Genomic DNA, 19,111 nt, shown 5'->3' on the forward strand with positions numbered 1-19,111 from the left:
CCCGAGGGCAACCGACCCCCTTTGGGGGTGGGGGCTAGAGTTTTATTCTATTGTTAAGTGTCCTCTGGTGTCTTGAAAGGCACTTTCAAATAAGATTTATTATTATTATTATTACTACAACAGTCTTCTCTCAAGACATGTTTTGCACTTCATTGTTTACCAGACTTGGTGACAAATATGCTCATTTGATACTAGTATCAGGTATCAGCTCAACTAAAACTAGATGTGGAACATTTTGTCACTCACTGCAAATAATTTGCGACAACTTAGTAAATATGTCCCCTAGGCCTTTCAAGACCCCATGGAAATTTCAAAACAAGGAATAAAAATGCTTTTCATTGTGACTTTAATTGTGCCATTTACAAATAGTGCAAAATGCAGACAAAAAAAGAGAAAGTAAATTTAAAGAAGACATTTTACTGAATATAATTAAGATTATCATTGACTGTTCACACCCTCCCGCTGATCCATGTAGCTGTCTGGAGGGTGCAGCAGATTGAAGCGCAGCAGCTGCAGATCCACAACTTGCCGTTGCTCCTTTACATGGCCCCAGCACTCTCTGGGACCCCAGGCAGGTGGAGATGGGGGAGGCGGGTCAGAGTCAGCAGGATTGGAGTAGTTTTCCTCAGGATGCTGGTGGTTGTTGTTGGGGTCAGAAGGGGATAAGCTGCTGTTGCTGTGGCAGCGAACTAGGAATTTTCCCCGGTGGTGACGATGGTAGAACATGCCGGCAACCACCAGCAGCGCAAGAATTAGTGAGCTGAGCAGGAAGAAAAGGACGTATACACCTTTAGCTTCAGTGGACAGGCGTGAGCTGCAACCTGAAGGGAAAACGAAACCCCCCCAAACAAAACAGGAGATCAGCAGCTGAATTAAAGCAGAATATCTGCAAGTCTAACTAAGATTTCTGATATGGGTCAAGCATACCTGCAGCCTTCATGTCCACACAGATGGTTCCTCCTGATCCCAGGCGGGAGTTATCCTGAAAGCCTGCCCGGCAATGGCATGAGTAGGAGCCAAACTGGTTCACACAGTCTGCATTGATGTCACATTGAACAAGCTGGGTCCCACACTCATTAACATCTGAAACAGACATGCACAGAACTTTTAGCTGATAATGTGTTTAGTATTATATGCATTTAAAAAAAACTATGTAAAAACAATGTAGTGTAATCAAATATATATTTATCAGTAATCACTGTTTTTGACTCCTTCCTATTTACAGATTTGTCAACATTACCAAGCAATTTTGGACACTTCCATACCTGCAGTCGACACAGACATGATGATTGCCTTTCTCAGATTCCCTTGGAAGTTGATACCAGTGGCAATGAGCCCCTGGAGAGCAGAGTGGATGCCCCTGTGGACATGCATGCCTCTAGGTCCCTGTCTAACTTGCAGCCAGAGGATGTACAGCACGCCTGCATGCAACCTGTGCACAAAACCTGTAATTATGTACCGTAACATATACCTTAACAGTAAAGCAGCTTTATGGTCCATAGATCCCGCTTCATTGTGTAGTCTAAAACAGTCAGACTACACAATGACATAAGTTCAGGCGCTGCAGAGTGAGGTTTAATGTAATAAATACACCAGTCCACAGTTCTCAAGTGGAGTTTCCAGGATTTGTTTTTAGTATCGTAGCAAAAGAGGAAAAAGAATGAGAGAGGTGGGGAAAAGGTCTTGTCCTATATGCTGGATACAAAGTAAAAGGCACCCTTTCCCCCCCCAAGTTGGACATGGAGTCCCAGAGTGACAGTCAAAATGTCCAAAATGTGAAGCAAATGAAAATGGGTATCAGACAATGAAACAGCGATAGCAGACACTGAGCATAATTAACACAGATAAGAACAATCATGGGAAGACTTGACAGGAACTAAAACTTACACAGAGCACTAAAGAAAACAGAATCAAAAACTAGGGGACAAAAGCATAAACAGAAAGACCAGACAGAGGAGGACCAAAAATAAGGAAACTGATCAAGTTAAACACATAAGAAATAAGAATATCAAAATTGGAGCCAAGGTTTAATACAAACCAGAATTTCTAAACTAACACTAGAACAATGAGGCAATCTAAACAGGTACCCTCCAAAGAAACTAAACAGGGACTTAAATAATACAATTTAAAACTTCAAACACTACAATAAAAGTAAAACCCTAAACAGAAACCCAAATTCAGCAACTTCAAAATCAACACAACACTGCACAAAAGCATAAAAATTGTAAAACAATTGACACAAAACAAAAGTGGCAAAACTGTAGTGAAGTAGAAGAAATATCTCAAGTGTTCAAATTACTTTTTACATCTGATCCCATCTAAACTTTCATCCAGTCGTGGTCGGTTTTGCAAGATTAGACCAACGCTATTTACGTGTGGAGCTGCAGTTTTTTTCTGCATAGGTTCACTCAGAAAAGACACTCTCATTCAAATGTTTTTAAATGTATTCAAAGACAAACTTATACTTCAGCATTAATGGAAAGACTTGTGAGGATGTTTTCTACAAACCTTTTTATTCTTTTGGAAGACACTGACAGTTGTGCATGCAGAGCCTCCAGCTGTTTGCTGATCTACAGAAACAAAAGCCATGTAGAAAGTTTAGTCTGGGCCGTCACCATTTCTTAATGTGTCAGTGAAACTTTGTTTTTAATATTTATTACAAATATATATATATATATATATATATATATATATATATATATATATATACACGTGCTACATATGACACGCACGAACACACACACGCACCAAAGCTTTTACTGAAAGCAGCAGTGATCTGGCCAGGTTGTCCCAAGACTTCAGCAAATCCTGACTGAAGTTGATCTCTATAGCCACTTCAAACAGGTGATCTGTCAGAGAGGTTTCAGAAGACCAAAACAAAGTCATTATAATAACAGTTTCACTGGTAGCTCAGATAAAATAAATTAAAGTTGATCTCCAGATTAGACATACAGGCATACACAAAGTTTGTACACACCTTCTCATTAAATGTTTTTTTTCTTTAATTTTACTACTTTCTACACTGTAGACATCAAATATATGAAGCAAGATGTAGCAAAGAAAAAAACCCTCTAAATATACTTTATATTTTAGATTCCTGAAAGTAGCCACCCTTTGCTTTCTTGACAGCACTGCAATCCCTTGGCCTTCTCTCAATGACCTTCAGGATGTAGTCACCTGTCAGGGTTCATTTGTGGAATTTCATACCTTCTTAATGGAGTTGGGATGATCAGTTGCGTTCTGCAGAAGTCAGGTTGGTACAAAGCTGACAGCCATATTTGACAACTATTAGAAATTATATCATGCCAAGAACCAATCAGCTAAATAAAGAGAAATGACAGTCCAACATGACTTTAAGAACTGAAGCTCAGTCAGTCTGGAAAATTGCTAAAACTTTGACTGTGTTGCCAAGTGCAGTCTCAAAAACCATCAAGCACTATGATGAAACTGGATGAGGATGCCCGAGGAAAGAAAGACCAAGAGTCAACTCTGCTGCTGAGGATATATTCATCCGAGTCACCAACCTCAGAAATCTGAAGTTAACAGCGACTCAGATTAAGCCCAAATAAATGCCACACAGAGTTCCGGTAGCAGACACATCTCTACATCAACTGTTCAGAGGAGACTGCGTGAATCAGGCCTTTATGGTAAAATAGCTGCTAAGAAACAACAACTAAGGAAAACCAACAAGCAGAAGAGATTTGTTTGTGCCAACAAACACAAGTAGTGGACATTGTTGGGCATTTATTCAAAATTAAAAAGGCACACAGAACCAGCATGGTTACCACAGCATCCTGCCATCTCATCTGGTTTGCATTTAGTTGGACCACCATGTTTTTTTCAACAGGACAATGACCCCAAACACACCTCCAGGATGTGTAAGGGCTATTTGACCAAGAAGGACAGTGATGGAGTGCTGCGCCACTGTCACCTGACCTAAAACCCAGTCAAGATGGTTTGGGATGAGATTGAGCGCAGAGTGAAGGCAAAAGGGCCAACAAGTGTTCACCATCTCTGGGAACTCCTTCAAGACTGTTGGAAAACCAGCTCAGGTGACAACCTCATGAAGCTCATCGAGAGAAAGCCAAGAGTGTGCAAAGCAGTAATCAAAGCAAAGGTTGGCTATTTTGAAGACTCTAAAGTATAAAGCATGTTATGAGTCATTTCATACTTTTATCTACTACAAAATTACATGTGTGTTCATTCATAATTTCGATGCCTTCAGTGAGAATGTACAATGTAAATAGTCATGAAAATAAAGAAAAAACATTAAATGAGAAGGTGTGTCCAAACTTTGGAGTGGTAGTTTATATATGTATGTGGACACACAGAGACTGTACAACAAGTCAAAGTAAGGAGGCTAAGGACTGGTGAATTCCAGAACCATTATCCAAGCTGAGACAAACATCCATGAGTACAACCAATGGCCACAACCAATTGTGTACTTAGTGAATACCTCAGGCAGCAGAAAGAAAGAAGAGGAGCAAGGAGAAGAAGCATCATGGAAGGATGGGCCCCTGTATGGTATAGATCAGGGGTCGGCAACCTGCGGCTCTTTTGTCCTTATACTGCGGCTCCGGGTGGTTTGGGAAAATAAATTAGAAGTATTTAGCTGAAGTGTATTTTATTTGTGTTTAGTTCTTTTTTTAACTTGTAGTTCTAAATTGGAAGATTGTGATATTGAAATATAAAAATAAAATTATATCTTATTATTTTTTCATCACTCAAAATAAGCGTCACACTCGCAGAAGCCGGTGTACCCGCCGAAGCGCTGTGCATTTATCGAGACTTTCAACCCCAGGTAGGCCAATTATGGATCTTCGGATCCACATTAAGTCAGCAGCTGTTCTCCACCGTGAACTATGTTAAAACAAACAGCGCTCACGCCTCACAGGTGACAGCTTACAGTCCTGCGTAAAGATGAAAGCCCCGATTTGCAGACGCTGTGCGCAGAGGTTCAGGACCATAAGTCTTATTGTAAACATATCACGGCAGACCGACGATGTTTGCATGAACACGCTTTTCAGAATCTCTTTATTGACAACTTTTCACACACGGTTGCTGTACGCACACAGCCGGCTGTAGCTTTTCAGCTCACAGCCCGACACTCACCAACACAACACCATAGACAGCGCAGACATAAAGGTGGCGAGGCGTGATTGCGGGTGCCGCTCAGGTTCGTCCGCCTCCCCTGCAGTGGCACTGCAGACCACGCCCCGCCACACACATTAACCAGGTAAAATACATATTTAGGCAGAATTTTGAAAATATCTTTTTGGGTTTTTTTTTTTAGCAGCATAGCGCTTTTTTCCAATTACTTTTTAAAAGTCAGGTCAAGGCTCCAAAAGCCCAAAGGAGATATAAGGGTGCCGGCTCACAACAGTTTTTGTTTGCTGGATCATTTTAGTTCAGCTGGGTGTCTTTCCTTTTGTTATATTTCTTTAAGAGTTCAAAATGTGTTAATTACATAAATAAAATGTAATTTTCTCTGTAGCACTTCATGGATTTCATGAGCAACACAGTTGCTCTGTGGATTCGTTTAAAAAGCAGTTAAAAACTTTTCTGTTCAAACAAGCCTTTTGTTGAGCTACATATTTTATATTCTTTACATTATTTACATTTGATCTTTTACATTGTGTATAAGGTCTATTGATTGTATTGTTTATTTTAATATTTGTGTACAGCGCTTTGTGACAGCCTGTCTGTGAAAAGCGCTTAATAAATAAACTTTACTTAAGTTGTTCACACAAAGCATAAAGGTAAAAAAAAAAAAACCAATATATACAGTGTTATCTTCATTTTAGATTTCAAAAAGTATTTGCGGCTCCCAGTGTTTTCTTTTGCGTGGAAACCGGGTCCAAGTGGCTCTTTGGGTGTAAAAGGTTGCTGACCCCTGGTATAGATAGAGGAAGTGGCTGATATCCAGAAATCCTACCAGAAGCTGGACAAAGCTGGAGTGAAAGACAGCACACAGGCTCTAATCAGGGCAGCACAGGAACAAGCCCTAAGTACAAGAGAGGTGGGGGTCTACCACACAGGGCAAGATCCCAGATGCAGCCAAAGCAAAGATGCCCCAACACATAACAGCAGGGTGCGCCACAACCGAGTGGGCAGCATAGTATACAGGAACATCTGTGCCAGCCTGAAAGTCCCAAGGTCAAAATAGGAGAAGCCCCTAGGGTGGTCAACAATGAGTGAGCCAAGATCCTGTGGGACTTATATAAAAAAAGCTGGTGATGGCTGATGAACTGGGCATAGTAGTGGTGGACAAGCAGAGGAAGATGACCGTAGTTATAGATGTAGCGATACCAAATGACAGCAACATCAGGAAGAAGGAACATGAAAGGTACCAAGGGCTCAATGAAGAGCTCGAGAAGATCTGGAGGATGAAGGTAACAGTGGTCCCAGTGGTAATCGGTGCACTTGGTGCAGTGACTCCCAAGCTAAGTGATTCGCTCCAGCAGATCCGAGGAATAACATCTGAGAACTATTTTCAGAACAGCGCAGTCATATAAATAGCAAAGATACTGCACAGGACCCTCAAGCTCGCAGGCCTCTGGTAGAGGACCCTAGCTTAAAGGATAGACCACCTGCGGGTGCATTTTACTCATTTTTTTTTAACGAGTAAATCTATCTATAAGACATTTTTAAAATCCTGCTCATGACCAGACTGTGTGTTCAGCATAAGGTACAATGGCAATTTAGCCAGATAAAAAGAGAACCCACACTTCAGAAAATAAATAAATAAGACATTCTTGTTCAATACTCACCACCAGGAAAATGTTGAATTTCTGAGTCATTTTTCATGTTTGCTATGAGGGACAAAAAACAAAACAAAAACCAGACAATAAAAACACAAAACCAAACCCCTCTCCGACTTCCCACGAATGAACCAGTTGTGTAATCCAGTGTTTATCTACACTTAATCTATTTGGTCGAGTGGTGTTGAATTATGTTATCTGTGTGCTTTTGTTTGGCAAAAAAACCCATTTCTTTATAGTACATCTAAAAGTATCTAGAGTGCATCACTTATTCCACATTTTGACATATTCTTTCGCATGCACTGTAATAATAATAATAATTATAATAAATTTTATTTATAGGCGCCTTTAAGACCCTCAAGGTCACCTTACAATAGCACAAACAATAACAGCAATACAATATAATAAAACATGGCAAAATAAAATTTAGAAATAAGAGGGAAAAATCATGAAAGTATAAAATCAACTATATAGTTTCTTTTCAGATCAAGTACAATCAACTAAATTTACCACAGGTAACTGAGCTCACCTATGAGTGTCATTACAAAGGCTATAAATATTTATCTACATGTTCTATTTTTGTTTTTCATTTTTTTTATTAAAGTGTAAGAATTTCAAGTTTTTCACTTTGTCATTGTCTTGTTTTGTGGTGTGTGTAGAACTTTGAGGTGAAAATGAATCAATCCCATTTTGGCTATAACACACAAAATGTTGAACAAGTGAAGCACTGGCAATACTTTCTGGATACAGTGTATTCTTGTGTTTGGGTTAAAGGGGCCTTAATTACAAGGTTATAACAGAAAAACATTTAACATGTGGAACTTATTTTTACTCATGTATGTATCATGTATAGCTCTTTTAGAAAATCAAAGAGCAAGTTCAAATTTTAATAGCTGTTTAACCTGAAGATGTTCACTGAGAATTTGGTTGATCATGATCTCATTTCAAAGAACTAAACATATCTATATCAAGCGATATAATTACAGTTAATCAATCCAAAAAAGACGAGTACCTGAAAGATCCAGGAGAGTGTCTGTGTTCAAATGTACTCACAGTTCCCTCTGTGGTCCGACAGCGGCTCCACCACGTTAGGCTGAGGATGAGTCTGATCAGTGTGCTGTATTTCTTGTCTGTCAGAGGACGGGGAAAGCTGGACTGAGGTCTGACTGACCTCTGTTATGTTCTCCTTCACTGTCCAGCTCAGAGTTGTGGTCTCATCCTCTGCAACAGTAGATTCCTCCTCATTCATTTGTTTTGCTGTTGTAGTGTCAGTGGTGACTTCCAGTTGGGTGCGAGTGATACCTCTCCCTGATCTGAAGGTCCTTTGGGTGGACACTGATGCAGTTGGCATGGTCGTGTAGTTCCCAGCCAAGGACAGAGGGTTGTTTTTATCCACCTGAAGAAGGACAGACGACGAAGAGTTTTACAATGTTTTCTGGAATTTACAAGCAAAATAAAAAACAAGTACTGCAGATTTTTGCAAGATTACTTGGTCTTTATCATGTTTATACTTCTCTGGGTTTCCTTTTGACATATAGGGTCATTACCATTAATGTTTTAAGTTCCTGAGCGGTATCCAGTATGACAATTTGGTGATTAAGTAATGTATGTTGGATCTTATTGTAATCATATTACATTTATGCGTAATTCAGTATTGTATTAAATTCAGTTGTCACATTACAATTAACCAAACAGCTATGTCACTGTTACTTGAGCTACATAGATTATATGAATGATGGGAAAATAAAAGAAAACTATGTAGCCTTGATTTTTTTTAATGCTAACTCACACAGTAATCACGCGACCTCACTTAATGTATGAAATATGACATAAAATGTGACATTTAAAAGAAAAATATTTTAGAAAGTTAATTTATTAAAGAGAAAATCAAAACAAAGTGCAGAAAAAAGCCTAAATGATTTACACTGCAGAGGAACTGAAAGAAGTTGCTAAACTTTTTTCTACATGTTTTTAATCAGTGAGTGAAATCTTTAACATTAAACAGTAATTTTACTAGGGCTGTCAACATTGACGCCAATTAATCCATCATCACAATTTACAAGATTACAATTTTTAAGGCAATTAACCCATCTGGAGATCAGAATGACTCAAAATTCCTGAAATGTCTCTGTCAACGCATTTCGGGCAGTTTGTCCAGTGTGTGCTCCCTATGGGTTAAAACTTTTAATTGCGTTAATCGTGATGATGCGTTAACATTGACACTTTTTACCCATTCTTAAATTTAATAGTGAATATGCAGCTTTTGCCAGTGTTAGAAATATTGCCAGGCAGTGTAAGGCGTCTAAGACTAACACTGTGTCCACTCACCCAAGTGTTTGTGTCTGCAGGCATCTTGGGCTCCATGGGTAGCTCAGTCATCCTTGCTAATTTTTCCTCATCATAACCATCCCTCTTTGTACCTGGTCCAGATTCACTGAAGTCCATCAGCCCAGGAGATGTCTCTGACTCATTGCTTGTCTCTGTTAAGCCTTCCCCTGGGTTATAAATGACTGGCGATCCAAATGCCTGGTAGCGACCATAAAAGCCCCTGTACAGGGGGTTGGGCCAGCCACTAATCAGCAGCACTACATACAGAATATTGGAGGAGGAGGTGTATTTGGCCTCTTGCCAGCACTTCTGTAAGACTTTGTGTCCCGCTAAATCTCCCACTGGCTCGTCAATGTGGATTTGGTCCTGTTTGAGGTTACAGATGTCATCAGGGGTCAAATCCTCCAGGTAGAGATGAATCCTTTTACTCGGATCCACCTGGATTGTCCAGTTGCACCACAGGGGAGGATTGGAGCATAGGTAGTCCGGCGAGAAAAACTCACCACTGTCACTGTACAGCAACCGGTGACAACTCCGCAAGGCAAAGAAAGTGTTTTCAGCCCCAGAGTCTTCTGTGAATGGAACAGACAGACATGTCATTAAATGAACCGAAAGGGTTTTATATATTATTACTAATGCAATTCACTTTTCAACCTAGTTGGCAGGTGCTGATTTCAGTACTGTATATAATCAACATATAGTTATGCATATTTTAAAATCAGGAAAATATACTAACATCATTCACTTTCACACTGAATAAAAACAATCAAATATTAACCTGTATAAGGAAAGGCTCTCCCATAAATCCATATGGGCGATGTCAAACTACCAAAATGAGGTACAGTTTATTTAGAATCCAATTAGCTCAAATATAATGGTCAGATTTCATAAGAAAGTTTGCATGTGTGTTGGTGATCAGGTTTTATGAAACTAAAATCAGTTTGTTAGCACAGGCTGAAACGTTTAGACTTACAAAATAACATATAAACATATAAAATCCCAAGTTAAACATTTGCAGACTCACCTGGAGGCTGCTCAGTGTCTTCTTCATTCACCTAAAGACAGAAAGAAATACACAATTAAACTGTTAACACAAATCCGAAAGAGGTTATCAGTGAGGCACAATAACTCACCTGTGCATTACAGTCAAATGTCAACAAAAAAATGAGCAGCACACACTTGATGTTTATGACGGCTGTTTGTTTCATTTTCGTATGCAGTTAAATTACTGAAATTTGGGAAGCAACAAAGTCAATCTGATCCTCTCAGATTCAGTTCAACGGCTATTTCCTTTCCTGTCTCTGCAGGTGAATTGCATCAGTTAGTTGATTAAGTTTCCTTTTACTGGCTAGTAATATCCATTTTATCCAGCAGAGGGCACTGTAATATTTATTATTGGGCTGGTGCTTTCTGCTTCAAAGACAAAGCTGAAGACACTGCACCTATTTTATTTAGGGGTTTAGGTTTTATCTGCTACAGATGTTTGCTGTGTTTGAGTTTCATAAACTATTTATTTTAATTTTTTCCAGGCAAAAAAATAATACCAAAAATCACATGTTATAATTTATGAGATTAGAACACTTTATTGTCGGACATTCAAATACAGATTAGTTTAAAATTTACCACAACAACACACAATAACAAGAGACAGTTTTCATTTATTGAGAGTGAGGAGCAGATGGGTGGGGGTAATGGCTAAAACAATGTCAACAAAACTTAATCCTTATTCAGTCAACCATGGAAAATTGTTACATATGAGCCAAACTCACTTTACTGCTTATTCAAATACACACAGACAAATAAGCAAGAAAAACAGTTAAAATAGAATTTCATAAATTGAATTATGGAAGTCTGTGAAAATATGTGTCATGTTTCTGTCAGATAAACCCGAATTCACAGCAAAACCCAGTGTCGGATCACTTTAACTTTTATTTCATTTCTTTAACTTAGTCACGTCAGTTAAGGCTGAGGAGCAATGCATTTAAAATGCAGTGATATTAAAAATAAGACTCCTGCTTATATTTTTCCTGGTGTTTCTATCCATGTTTTTATGATGCTTTGAATTATAAGAGCCTTCAGATGTGTGAAAAGTGAAAATGCGTATTAAGAAGAAAATGTAAAAGCAAACATGCGCCTGATAATCATCTTTTTTGTTTCTTTTTTGTGGCACGGCTGTTATATTGGAGTAATAGCAGTGATATTCAGACATTGTCTGATCTATTATTTCATCTACTAAATGTAGCGCCATCTGCAAATCTAATAATGTAGCTCTAAATTTTATATACATTGTGCAAACGTTCAGCCACAGTTTGATGCTCAAGCTCTATTAGCTTATTGAGTTACCTGCTTTTGTTCATTTTATTTGCAAGTGGTGAAGATTTGGATTTGACCAAATAAAAGTGGGATAAAAACAGAAATAACAGCTGGACTGTTTACCAGCAAACACATCCATTAAACAACAAATACTAACAAAGTAGTGAGCTATGTTGAGCTTATAGTAAGAGTGTTCTTTGTTATGAAGGTGGCTTTCTTTTTGCCTGCATAAATCACCATGGTAACATATACTTACCACATAACTAACACCAGGTTCCAGGTTAAGTTCTGAATTTCAGTTTAAATTTGGCGGGAAGCATCACATGATCAATAATACTTTTATTTAAAGAATGTTTTTTGTCTTTTATAGATTCTCTGCTGAAGGTATCTGTATATGCAAACTGTTTAACCTCACTTTACTCACATCACTAAATGAAGCCCAGTTGTGAAATTACAGCAGTGCAAACGGTGTGTCATGTGTAATGCATGTATTCAATTGCCAAGTTTGCCTGTTTGCCTAGTCTCTTTAACATTGTTTTAATGCAGCTAATAAAACATAGATTAGAAAATTGAATTGTTGCATTTGTAGATGATTTATGGTCAATAATGTCCAATCAATAACATTTATTTCACTTTCATCTGACTACAAACTAAATGTCTTCTTTATTAGGCTACAGAAGAGTATCAGACCTGAACACACTGAGTAACATTTACTGATTAAATGTATCAAAGTTTCAGAGTTCAAATACAAAGCTGTTAGAAGTTGTGTTAGAAATAAAGAGCAACACCAAGAGCACACAGAGCGGTAAAATAAATATAACTCAAGCTAAAACAAGTCACCTGGATCAGCGACAAAACAGCACATTACTCTTGTATTTTATTTACAGCATATGTGTTGCATTTTACTGTTTATATTATACGCAGCATTTTTTTCTGAATCTTTAGTGTTCTCTGTCACTCATGTTGAAAGGCTGTAGAGGCGGTAGAGCAGGTCATCCATGATCGGAAGGTTGGTGGTTCGATTCCTGGCTTCCCCTAGTCTACATGCCAAATATCCTTGGGCAAGATGCTCTCCGATGCATCCATCGGAGTATGGATGTGTGAATGTTAGCTATGAAGCACTTAGTAAGATATGGGTGAATGCACAAGTTGTGTAAAGCGCTTTGAGTGCTCAGATGAGTAGAAAAGCGCTATATAAGAACCACTCCATTTACCATTCTCATCTGATACATTTTTTGTGGAAGAAGAGTCAAATGACACATCAAATGGCTCCTTTCATGTATGTGCCCAGAGCCTGAAGCAGAAAGCCTGAGCTACCAAAGAAATCTGATACTTTTCAGGATCTGTCAAGACAGCTAATGCAAAGAAAGCCTCACTATGTTGAACTTGCTTGTGAAGCTAATTTAATATCTTTAATATCTTTGGACTTTTTTTAGATTACATCTGTTTTAACTTTAGTCGAGTGAGGTTAATGTATGCCCTTTATACTGTTGACATAAAATACGTTATTTTGTATAAATTTGCTGCATCTTGAGGAAGCATACAAAATTCAGAGACACTGTAATTTTTTAATGATTAAAACAATGTTGGGGGCAAAGCTTCACAAAGAGTCATCTGTGAATGGAACAGACATACATGTCATTAAATGAACAGAAATGATTTTATATATTATTACTAATGCAATCAGGAAAATGTACTAACATCATTCAAAATCATTCATTTTCAGGATGCTCATTTTTACTTCATGTTAGTTCTCAAAGCCTTTATTGTGTTTTTAAACATACTGAATGCCTCAAATTTTAAAAATGCATCAGATGAGAATCAAATGTCTCTTTCAACAGAACACTAAAGATTCAGAAAAAAAATGCTCCATATAAAAATAAACAGTAAAAGGCAACACATATCCTGTAAATAAAAAGTAGCAACCCTGTTGAACTTTGATTTGAAAAATATAGAATGGAAGTGTTAAGAGATATATCCTAAAACACTTCTTCAGCAGAGAATCAGAGAGGAGAAACACACAGATTTTCTTGCTAGCAAGGGCAGCCTCGGAGCTCACACACACAGAGTGAGGCTCCAAGATTCGCACTGAGGACTGCCCTGGTCTTTATTTATATACTTCATTGGGCGTTGTTCCATACATTGGAATGTGGAGGTGTATAAGTATGTGTGTGTGTGTGTGTGTGTGTGTGTGTGTGTGTGTGTGTGTGTGTGTGTGTGTGTGTGTGTGTGTGTGTGTGTGTGTGTGTCCCCATAAACAACTTCCCTTAACCTGCTGGTCTGGAAAATCCAACAGTTCATCTATATGTAAAAAAGGCACTTAGACTAAAACTGACATAGCTACGTTTATCCTACCGTAAAACAATAAGACAAGGTACGACCTTTCCCATGCTCCTAGGATGTGGGGGTGAATGCCAGAACACCCTGGAAAGTACACACTGTTGTTACAGACTTCCTAGGATGAGACATTCTTTCAATATGCCACCAACTATATACTTCTAAACACAAATGATTACATGCAGTATTCTACCATATGCAAACTTATATAATTAAAAGACTATACTGACTACTAAGTACAATTTTCCATTGACAGGAAGGATTGAAAATGACTGACGAACTCAGTATTGCAAACAGCCATTAATAAAGCTTTCACTGGCAGTCCAGCTCAGGTTGGACAATGAAGGGCCAAATCGTTAACATCTCCTGTGGAGTTCGGCTGTGAACCAGCATCAAGTTCCTGTGGATACAAGGATTGTCTTTATACTTCTTTTCAATGTCAAATGTCTTGAAGCCATTGTGGTTCTCAGGAACAAGACCCAGCTTCTTGAGACACATCCCAGTATATACATCATCAATGGGAAACAGCACTACTTGCTGAGATACATTGTGTAGGCGTATCGCCAACTCCCCAGAGTACAGATATCCTCCCCCGCCAGCATAGGGAGGATAGTTACCCACAAACACACTCTCTGGGATAAAGTATTTAAGTTTCTTGTCTCTGTGTGGCCCAGCATTTATTATAACATCGCCTATGAACAAATCCTTGGACTCACCCTCTGGCAGGCCTTCCAGATAGTTAACAATTCTTAAGGTGTTCACAAAGACGTCGTCGTCGCCCTTAAGAACAAACCGAGCTTGAGGACAGTGTTTGGTAAACCACTCCAGAAAGAGGACCTCTTTCAGAGTTAGGTTTAAGAAGCTGTCTCTGTAGTCCCATTGAAGTATGTCTTTGTGAAGCTTTGCCTCATGACTCAGTAACTCCTGCAAGTCTGGGAAGTGGTCTGACGACAAGACGTTGCCTAGCAGGAACACTGTTACCACAGTCTGGTTGGCTAAGACTCCTGCTTGTCCCCAAGTTTCACGAATGGTCTGCCGCCTTTCAAAATGAGAGATCAAGGACTTGACAACCAGCAGTAGGAAAGGTTTTTCACTACAAACATGGGGCTGATTTATTAACATAGGGTATGTCCTACAACGCATGTACAAAAGAAAGTCCTGGAATTGCTTTGGTAGGGAGTTGTAGTCAAAGATACGCCTGGGCACTCTGTAGTCCGGTTCACACGGGTCCAGAGGTCCAGTGTCATTGAGCCAATCTGGCAGTGTGTTGCGTGACGTGCTGGAGAATACAGAGTTAAAGTTGGGGTTGTAAATGAAGTCCAAGCGTTGCTGCTCCTTGTTCCAGAAGGTTTCATTCAGTATGTGTTTACTCCAAAACCTCTTGGATGGGATGTGAACTTTGTGATGGCCACTTCTCTTGTGTCCAAGGTTCCATGACACGCTTATCACGACACAGATGAAGACGTTAAGCATCATCATGTAGCAGAAAGCCTTTATTTTATGGCGACATAGAGCCACGCTGCCTCCCCTCTGCATCTAGACATGAGAAAAGATATTCTGTTTTCAAAAAGATAGAGGAAAAAAAACATCTGCAGTGTCATTGCATTACAGGCAAACTTACAACAAAGCCAGGATACAAAGGAGCACTTGGAAACATGGAGACTATTAAGTTGAGCCTGAAGGCGCTAACAGGAGTAAAACTGAACAAATCTGTGACAGCAGGCCAGTGGCGAGCTTAATTTCCCCTGGTTTTGTTTTAGAGCTGTGACTGGCTGCACACAAAGCTCCATTTTCATTCCTAATCCTCGAGGAATGGCCTGCGAACATTTTTCCGCTCATCTTGACAGACAGGAGTCACACATTTTCAATTCAGCAGTGCACATGACACCAATCTGTGTACTGCCTGCTCATAAATAAAATTTACATACGTACCACTTGATGTCACTGTTTCTCTGGTAGTAGTACGCCTACAGTATATATTTGGTAGGTTGTGTTTTTCAACTTTTACAAAGCTTATATATGGATAAACATGCATTACTCAGATAACTGATCTAACAGTCAATGTTTATGGTTATCTCAGTGCTGGAGTTTTTAATAAGAGACTCAAGTAGTAAATAAACCTGCATGCATCTGTGTACGCTCATCACACTGGGAAAACAAACAAACAAAAACAAAACAGCTAACGCACAGTCTGTTAAAGTTCATTTGAAGTCAAACCTGATTTACAGCTTACAGCTGATAATGAGGGTGCAACCTGTCGGGTATGTTCATGTGGGAGCTTAATTATTCACAAAATCCTTCAAGTAAGATAAACTTATTTGATGAATATGGTGAAAATCCAGATCGATCTTACTAATTTGACTGATAATGATGTTATTACTTTAATACTGGTAAAATAAATAAATAAATTGCAAGCTATTGGAACAATTTGAAAATAGTCCCTATCCTTTTTCCTGGTGTTTAGGATTAAAATGCTGTTTTGTAGCTGGTCCGGTCTATAAAGATGCGAAAACTCATTATTCTTTCCTGATCATTCCTCCTCACTAATCTCTTGTAGAGGTGTGGAGCATTGGGCCCCTTCTAACCTTTTTGCTCTTCCCACTTTCATTGTGCAATGTTTAGTGCTGCAACAGCACCTATTTTATTTATGTATTATTTAAATACAAGCTTCTCAACCAATAGGCGAAGAGCAAAATGAAAGCATTCCTCATTTCACTAATTATAGGCTGCAATCAATATGCTCCTATCTTCAGATCATTTTAATAAAATATATAAAAGGCTTTTATTTGAAAATAAACAAGATAAGAGACTCTTTAAAAATTCGAATCATTCATCTTACTGTAATGCAGTTTATTTTGCTAAAATTTTACTTTTAAAAGTAAAAGTGACACATCGGTGCTATTTTTAACAAAGCTTGTGGAAATATTTAATTCGGCTCCCTTTACTGGAACATCTGCCTCCATTTCACCCTATTCATAGCATCCTGCTCTGCCGCACCAGTCCTCTGTATGTCCTCTTTCAGTACATCCATGAATGCTCTCTGTGGTCTCTCTCCTCTTCTCCTGCCTTGCAGCTCCATATTTAACGTCCCTGATTCAATATATCCACTGTCACGCCACTGTACGTGTCAAACTTGCCTCTCTAACTTTGTCTCAAATGCCTGGCCTGAGCTGTCCCTCTGATATATTCATTTCTAATATTGATCTTTGGATCAATATTAGAAATCTTCTCATCAATCTTCACTTGCTCTACTCCTTACAACTTCCTTGTCAGACCTGTTTCCATCTCATTCAGGTACTTGTTGTCTGTCTTGCTTCTAGTGGCTTCATTTTTCCAGCTCAACCTCTCCAACCTAACCTCTGACAGCTCTCTACTCTCACTACAGATCGCAGTGTAAACATCACAGTCTACGGAGTCTACGGTGTCTGACCTCATCTGCTGCAAAAATTGTAGCTTGGCAGCATCAGACGGTAGTCTGTAGATGGCTTTAGGACGTCTAGTCTGTCCATCACCATAGCAAACAAAAGGGGAAACCATACGGCTGCTCGCTGATCATCAACTCTCTCCTTAACAACCCCTTCCTTTAGTTTCATGGTTTGGCTCTGAAGTTGCTACAGCTCTGCACATCACCCTTTCTAATTTTCTTTATTCAGGAAGTCTTCAAATTACTCCTTCCATCTTCTCAGTACACTTGCTTTACTTGTTAGCACATTTCCATTCCTGTCCTTAATCACTTTAACCTGTCTTGGTACATTCTCATTCATACAGGCGAGGAAATCCATCATCATGAAATGAGTGATGAAACACTTCTCCCACTGAAAACGCTACGTCCAGATGAACAGAATCAACTTTTTGGAACACCCCAACCTGTTGCACATCCGTCCCAGCCCAACCTCGCTGTCTAAAAAAATCAATAAGTCCTTTTCTTCTTCATTAGTGTTCAGTCTCACACCGAACTCAGTATGAGCCTTCTCCTTTGCCACCTCTCCCTTTGCTGTGTGCCTAGCGTCCCAATAACCTTTCCACTTACATAGTTTTCCCACTTTTTTGTTGCTAAACTCTTCCTTTAAATACTTCCCTGTACTTCATTCCGCCACTAAGTCTGTTTGTGCTCTTTCCTCTGTCCAAAGGATAAATACCTTCTTAGCTGCTAATTCAGCTGTACTTTCCCAGTCATCAGGTAACTTTTCCCTAACAGAGCCTGTTTCAAGTCTTCCCTGAACTCTGCGCAATATTCTTCTTTCTTCAACTTAATCCTTATATCTGCCTTCATTTCAGACTACCATCTGACCCTGCCAAGCTAAATTTTTCCCTGACACCACCATGCCGTCTCCTGGTTTTGTGTTAAAAACAATTAAATGCAATTATCTTAATTAGAACTTATGATGTGTTGAGAATGACCATAATGTGCAATTTTTTAAACACATCTGTCCACCTAAGGTTTATAGGATTACTGCTCGAAAAACAAAAATGCAAAAACCAAAAGAAAACAAAAAGAAAAGTTCACGACACTTTTATTTTAATTCCTACTTTTAGACCGCAGATATTATCTTGAAGAGCGCACAACTGTCCTCTCATGCCGCATAAGACTGGAAATTTCTGGCAGCTATTTAAATTAGTAACACACATACCTTTCAGATTCGCTCTATCATCAGGCTACTGCTTCGGCACCTGCACCGTCCTCATCCCGCAGAGGGAACGCGTTTTACACATCTCGGCGTTTCAGAATCTCCTTTAAAATCTGCGAATCGGGCGCTTCGTAAATTATCAGAGATGATCAAACCTCGCAAATATCTCCTTTGTACCATCCTCAACAAGGCTAATACTAGAAGCGTCCGTCCTTCCTGTGTGTTGCCGGTAGTGACTCCTCCCTAATTTCAAGAGCGTGCTCAAGAGGCTGGATATGAGGCTTCGGGTCCCCAGGCTCAACAGACTATCCGGCAGTTCAGTTAGTACTTAAAATGTTTCAGTGCCGGGAATATGAGGGAAATTCATATTCCCGGCAATTGCATTTGGGAAATATTGATGGAAACAAAAGTATATGCAAATCAAAAATCATACAAGTTTAGGCCGTGCTTACCCTCGACAAAAGATTTGATTCACCACTGGTTGTTGGTTGCTGTTCTGAGGCCAAGTCTGGCAAAACAGACCTAAATTAAAAAAATATATATACATACATATATACATACATATATACATATATATATATATATATATATATATATATATATATATATATATATATATATATACATATATATAAAGCATAAAAATCCTCCAGATTCTGATTTATAGATGAAATGCTTCCTGTGTCGCTCAGATTTAACATCAGCATAGTTCACCTTTTCCTCTGTCACCTTGATCCCAAAAAA

General features: G+C 38.9%; 2 protein-coding genes across 2 annotated transcripts; both read right to left on the minus strand.

Annotated features, from left to right (window-relative positions):
* Nucleotides 1–438: 438 nt before the first annotated feature.
* zgc:66455 (uncharacterized) lies at nucleotides 439–10,297 on the minus strand. The gene is made up of 10 exons (XM_035914836.2): nucleotides 10,223–10,297; nucleotides 10,114–10,144; nucleotides 9,090–9,661; nucleotides 7,815–8,157; nucleotides 6,771–6,812; nucleotides 2,749–2,849; nucleotides 2,509–2,570; nucleotides 1,266–1,432; nucleotides 928–1,083; nucleotides 439–821 (listed from the first exon to the last, which is right to left on the minus strand). Exons 1-10 carry the CDS (start codon nucleotides 10,295–10,297, stop codon nucleotides 439–441), a joined length of 1,932 nt encoding a protein of 643 aa, XP_035770729.2.
* Nucleotides 10,298–14,051: 3,754 nt separating this feature from the next.
* LOC102781323 (N-acetyllactosaminide beta-1,3-N-acetylglucosaminyltransferase 2-like) lies at nucleotides 14,052–18,531 on the minus strand. Its single transcript, XM_035914838.2, has 2 exons — nucleotides 18,371–18,531; nucleotides 14,052–15,275 (listed from the first exon to the last, which is right to left on the minus strand). Exon 2 carries the CDS (start codon nucleotides 15,273–15,275, stop codon nucleotides 14,052–14,054), a length of 1,224 nt encoding a protein of 407 aa, XP_035770731.2. The 5' UTR covers nucleotides 18,371–18,531.
* Nucleotides 18,532–19,111: the final 580 nt, after the last annotated feature.

Source organism: Neolamprologus brichardi, chromosome 6 (assembly GCF_056152115.1).
Source record: "Neolamprologus brichardi isolate AB-2024 chromosome 6, ASM5615211v1, whole genome shotgun sequence".
Classification (NCBI taxonomy): domain Eukaryota; kingdom Metazoa; phylum Chordata; class Actinopteri; order Cichliformes; family Cichlidae; genus Neolamprologus; species Neolamprologus brichardi.